The sequence below is a fragment of the Hipposideros armiger genome, unplaced genomic scaffold, assembly GCF_001890085.2.
Source record: "Hipposideros armiger isolate ML-2016 unplaced genomic scaffold, ASM189008v1 scaffold_40, whole genome shotgun sequence".
Lineage (NCBI taxonomy): Eukaryota > Metazoa > Chordata > Mammalia > Chiroptera > Hipposideridae > Hipposideros > Hipposideros armiger.
Window position 1 is genome coordinate 5,198,139 of NW_017731390.1, and position 5,825 is coordinate 5,203,963.

Below are 5,825 nucleotides of genomic sequence, written 5' to 3' on the forward strand. Positions count from 1 at the left end.
AGGGGGTGTTGATAGACGTCAACAACATTGTAAGTTTCACTATCTGAGCTAAGGGAAATGCATACATGGGGGTTCATTTTTCTTGATACTTTCTTGTATATCTTAAATATAGCATAACATTTAAAAAAATTGTAGGAATATTAGAGACCAAGTTATCATTATCTAGAATAATTAGGAATTAAATAAAATTCACAGCCATTTTTTAATAATAAATAAATGATATATGTATATTTACATAACACTGTTTTAAACACTTTATAAACATTAATTCATTTAACCCTCACAGCAATCCTATGAGGTAGGTAATATTATTCCCATTTTGTAGATTAGAAGACAGGCACAGAGACGTCTAATAGCTTGCCTGGCATCACTCGGCTACTAAGTGGTATATTTTGAATTCAATTTATGTTTTTCAAAGATTTAGTAAATGTCAAGACTCATTAGAGGTTAAAGCAGTTTCAACTAGTTTTATAGAGGACTCAGAATTCTGAAGCAAGCAAGAAGAAAGGTTTCTTTTTATGGGAACATGGACAATTGGAGGTTGTGCTGTGCTCAAAGCCATATGACCTTGTAAGTGATTGCAGATTATGAAATTGTGTGGTTTAATAAGAATTCCTCTTCAATACCTTTTGTTATCAGGACATCTGGAAGTCTCTTAAATTGTGTACTATGAACACCATTGCTTTTCATGGTTGTAGGTTGTAATATAATAATAACACCATTGCTATTGTGATTATTATTGTTATTACTGTTCTTTTGGTGTTGGATGTGTGTTGGCATGGGCCTTTGGGGGATGGGAATGTGGTAATCATATGTAATTTTTCCAAGCTTTCTTTGCGGGTGGCCCATAAAAAGCAATGACTAATTCTAAAAGGGTGAGGTAGCATGGAAAGAGAAGAAAGTTAGGAAAGGTTATTTTTGTAGCTTTTGGGAATTGTTCACATTTCGCTCTAGGTTTGATGTGCTCTTTGTTGTAGCTAAAGTCCCCAGCTTTGGCTATGTTTTTCCTAATTTTGGGAGGCCGGAAATCATTCTTCCTCATAGTCTTTGTAGTGCGTACTAATCCTATCTTAGTGTAAGAACTGGGTGAGCAAGCGTTAGTGATGGTTTTTTTAGATTTCATTTCTCTGATTGCATCAACAATGACGTAAATGGTTCCGTATTTCTGGCCACTTGTCATTAACCAAATGGGTTTGGGTACCTGATTTCTTCCTTTTCTAGGAGGCGGCGGTAAGTTGCTATTTCTTGTTCTAGCCTCATCTTCGTGTTGAGAAGTAGCTCATGCTCTTGAAGCTGCTTTTCAATGCCGCGCCTTACTTCTTGGAGCTCCTTTTCTAGTCCTTCAATCACGGCCTCCAGGCCTTGGAGCTGCATCTGGTAATGCTGCTCACTGGCGTGCAGCGAGTTTTCAAGGCCCCTTTCCTGTGTCACACAGACCTTCATCAGTGAATCAGTGAAACAAAATGTGTTTCGGAAATCTGATTTGTAATGTCTTCATTCAATTGTGTTCTTTCTTAGAAAGGTTGCAATAATTGTTTATCACTTATGCAAGAGGTGTTTCCTTACAGCTTTTTGTATGACCCAATTTTTAAAAAATTTATATTTTCCACATATAGCTAGAGAGGTTAGTATTTCAAAGGAATCCTATGATCATTGTTACAGGAAAAAAAGTCTGCAGTGTGATTAACTTATCACTGGTGCATTTGATTTTTTAAATATTGAAAATATGTAATATTGAATAACAAAGCGAGAGCAGACCATTTATAGAAAGTCATTTTAGGACAATGTTTAAATATTTTCCTATTAGATGTCTCAGTGGTATGGACAAGAGACTTCCCATGTTAGGACTGAATAATGACAAAGGCTCTAGTTCCCCACTCCAACAATTAGAGAACCCCAGGGTCATAAGCAAGGGTCACTTCATTTTTATAGGTGGGAACTAAACGTTGAGTGAATTTATAACAGCCATTGCCATGAAGGAAGAAGGCGGGTAGTTGAACTAGGACCAAGGATAGAATTCAGTGGCCGTGACTTTTCCCTTACAGGGAGTTTCTCACTGTAAGGTAATGGGATTATTCCTCTCCCTCTCTTAATCAGGTGACATCTGGGGACTCAATGGACCAGCAGCTTTGGAGATGGTTCTCACCACAGCATGGAGAGATTCAATTTCCACTTGCAGGTGGTGCCACTGGCGTCGGGCTTCCTTGAGTTCTGCTTGAGCTGCCTTTAAAGCCTCTTCATCTTTGTCCATTTTTTTGCTTATATCTTCTTCTAGCTAGAAGAAAGCCAATAATAACGGTAACAGAAAAAAGACAGAGCACTCTTGAAAAGGAGACATTTAAAGGCAATTATAGAAAAATAGCATAAGAATTGAATCATTTTTTTAAAGTTGTTAGATTACAAACCTATATTCTAGTGCTTAGTGACTAATTAATTATTGGGTTGTCGGAAAAGTCATGACGCATTTTTGCAACGAAAAACAGAAAAAATACATTATGACTTTTCCAACAACCCTATATGTGAGGAAGTCCACTGCACTCTCAGCCTCAGTTTTCTCAGATGTACAATGAACCTTAAAAGTTCCTTCCTACTGTGACAGCCTATGAAATGCAAAAAATACACCTATTTTAATGAAAAGTAACAGTTTGCAAGACCTAAGTTTAAGACCTCTGATTCTTAATTTTCCATTATTTATGGCATTAATAAAGAAGATTGACAATTAGCTATTATTTCCCCTCATATTTTCTTTTTCTTTTTTTTGTGTTTATTCCCCCCCTGTATTTTCTTGTAGGCTGCTTTGTAAAAGCAGAAAAACAGCTATGTATCCTAAACCAATCAATTATTGGACTGGGTACATATACAGTGAGAAAATACTGTTGGAAAGTATGTTATGAATAATTTAGAGAATTAAGTTATCATAGGCATTAGAGATTCTAAAATAGACTTCTGTATCAAGAGAACCCCTGTTGATTTATCTTTTTCAATATGAATTTTTTAGAAGGCATGTTAATTTTGGGTATATCAGGTAATAGCAAAAATGACTTCTGTAAAGATTGTTTTCTAAATGTCCTCATATTAAATACATGGATTATTTTATAGTCAGCTTTAAATGTTCTTATGCTGATATTGAAATTTAATAAAAGTATCCTTTGACAGAATTCTTAACATCTAGATCCAAGAGCAGTAGGAGCAATGTATGGAATTGTAACATTTTGAAGCAAAAATCACTTTTTATGTTCTTATAAAAATGCTTTTTAAAATTTTAAAAATTTAATATGATGGTACAACAGATTTTTTTTAAAGGAAACATTGGAGTAAATGAAGTCTATGAATAAAGTTTAGAGCAAAGTATTAGAGAACAAAATTCGTATATTTCTTTTGGTTTGTTGTATCACTTGTTCTTAGTGTTAAGTTGACAAAAGCAAGCAGCAACACATATCAGAGGAACTACAAAAGAGAATGTTGAGAATTTAGGAAATAGGAGGACATAAAAATGCTGGCATTTACTGGTGTTTTGGATTTTGAGCATGGAACTCGCAGCTAGGCTTGCGTGGTAGCTAGATTTTGAAAATGGCTTCCAATGAGCCACACTTCCCAAAATTCATATCCTTGTGTGGTGGCTTTCCACACTGAATCTGGGCTGATCTCTGTCTTGCTTTATCCAGTAGAATGTGGCAGAAGTGTCAATTCTAGGCCTAAGCCATAAGAAGTCCTGACAACTTCTACTTCTGTGCTTTTGAGAGCCCTGGCCCAACATGTAAGAAGTCTGGATGCTCTGTTGGAGAAATTGTGTATGGAAGCCAGAAGGAGGGAGACCATGGGGCTGCATGGAGAGAGACACACAGGTCCAGTGTCTCTGCTGAGCTAGCCTTCCAAAAATCCCGTCAAGGTGCCAGACACATGAATGAGCCACCTTGGATGTCCCAGCCCAGTTGTGCCCCAAGATGACTGCAGTCCCAGCCAATGTCATGTGCAGCAAAGGACTCACCCCCATGAAACCCAGTCAACCCAGAGAGTCATGACAGAGAATACAGTGGCCGTTTTCATCCACAAAGTTTTGGGGTGGTTTGTCATACAGCAGTAGGTAACTAAAATAGCTTATGTTGCCTTATTTTGCAATACTTGATCAGGCTTTCTTGAATTTATTCCAGATGACTTTCTGAATTCTTTGAAAATAATCTTCTAACGTATATTTATGTTAAAAAGACTCAAAACAAAATTTGCTTTAGGGTAGTTTTGCTTTTTCACATTATGCATTTCAGCATTGTGACTTGTAAACTAAATAACTTGTATTTTTGCTATTGCAAAAATAAAATGTTCATTTGGCTTATAATTTTCAGAACTTGTCATCTATTAATATTCCTCCTTCTCTTTGGAAAAGGTGAATGAACTATTCCAACAATTAAATCAAGTATCCCAGTGACTTTGCTCAATCTAGGATACTCATCATTCTTTATGAAGACTGAAAATGTTACCCAGAGGTGAAATTTATAATGTTACTAAAAATGAATTGGAATTATTCATGAAATAAAATCCTATGATTTTTCCCTTTGGTGATGTTCTTAGGTAAACTCTTTGCTGTATTTGAGTGCTTGGAATAGAACTTGAACTCAGACATGGTAGGTGAACTAACTAATGAATTAACTAACTAAATCCCTGAATTCTGAATCTTTGTTTCTAAAATATTTGTTTGTACATTTGTTTAAATATTTTATACCATAATTAATTGCTAAAGATAATTGTCAAAGTGCATCTATGAAATTAAGATTTAGCCCTTATTTAACTTGGCTCTCTCTTTTTCTTTAATACTTAAATATTGCATGCCTAGTATTGGAAATAAACATTTCTCCTTATACCACAAAAGCAAAAATCTATAATGTATGTGGAGAGTCAATTTGGGAAATTCTGACTGCCCCAATTTATATCTGATTTGTTCTGAATGCCATGTTCACATACTCGGATGATTTCTATTTATAACAATCTGGTATAAAACTGAACTCATTAAAAAGGTTTAGAAATATTTTACTTAGTTCTTCTCCACAAAGTGTGCAAGCTAATACATCTTACTATAAAGCTTGTCATTTAAAAGATGTTATTGAAATCATCTCTATAAATAATCCTTAATATCTTTGAAGGGTATTTGAAATGCTTCCTCCTTTGGAGAATGTCTAAAGGAAGTTAGAGTGCACCATTTTATTGTATGTTGACCCCATGTTTTAATGATAGTAACCTCATAATTTATATAAAAATCAAATGCATTAATCAACATTTATTTAATGGTCATTTAACAGTATAATCACAGCATTTGCCCCTGTAGTCCCCGTCACAGTGCAGTAAAACCTAAATTCCTTCCCCAGTATATGCTGCATTGAAAAGGAAATACTGTACCTCAGAGAGGCCGGGAGAGGAATTGGATAGACATGGATTGCCTCCTTCTCCTGGAAGGTGCCTGTCTGTATGAAATCATTACCTGGATCCTTGTTGAGAGCACGGTCTCTATCTGATTTCTGGTGAGGAGCTTTTCATAGTTTGCCCTGATCTCATTGAGTAGCTGGGACAGCTCCATTCTTTTCCCATCCTCCACCTTGGCTAACTGGACCTTATCGATAGGATGAGTCGCTGCTGCAGAGCCGCTCTGTCTGCTTCTGAGCGGAGAGCCCCTGTGTAGTCTTAAAGACGCAGAGCTCCCTTTTCAGAAGCCACGCCGTTTCTAATCAATTACGCAAATACTTGGTAAACGCTCTTCTCCTGTTGTTGTTCGTTTAGTAGAAGTGTCAGGCTCTCCATAAAGGAACAGAAAAATGAAAACATCCTCCGTATTCCTG

General features: G+C 36.1%; 1 protein-coding gene across 2 annotated transcripts in view; it reads right to left on the bottom strand.

Annotated features, from left to right (window-relative positions):
• KRT222 (keratin 222) overlaps nt 1-5,825 on the bottom strand; it is a 9,237-nt gene extending 3,412 nt beyond the window's left edge. Inside the window, exons 1-3 of one of the 2 annotated variants that reach the window (XM_019638776.1) lie at nt 5,471-5,825; nt 2,147-2,275; nt 1,202-1,422 (exon numbers count right to left, since the gene is read on the bottom strand). In XM_019638776.1, the coding sequence (XP_019494321.1) occupies nt 1,202-1,422; nt 2,147-2,275; nt 5,471-5,566 (446 nt within the window). In that variant the 5' untranslated portion in view covers nt 5,567-5,825. Of the gene's footprint in view, nt 1-1,201; nt 1,423-2,146; nt 2,276-5,388 lie in introns of both variants that reach the window. The other variant, XM_019638777.1, reaches the window with a different exon arrangement.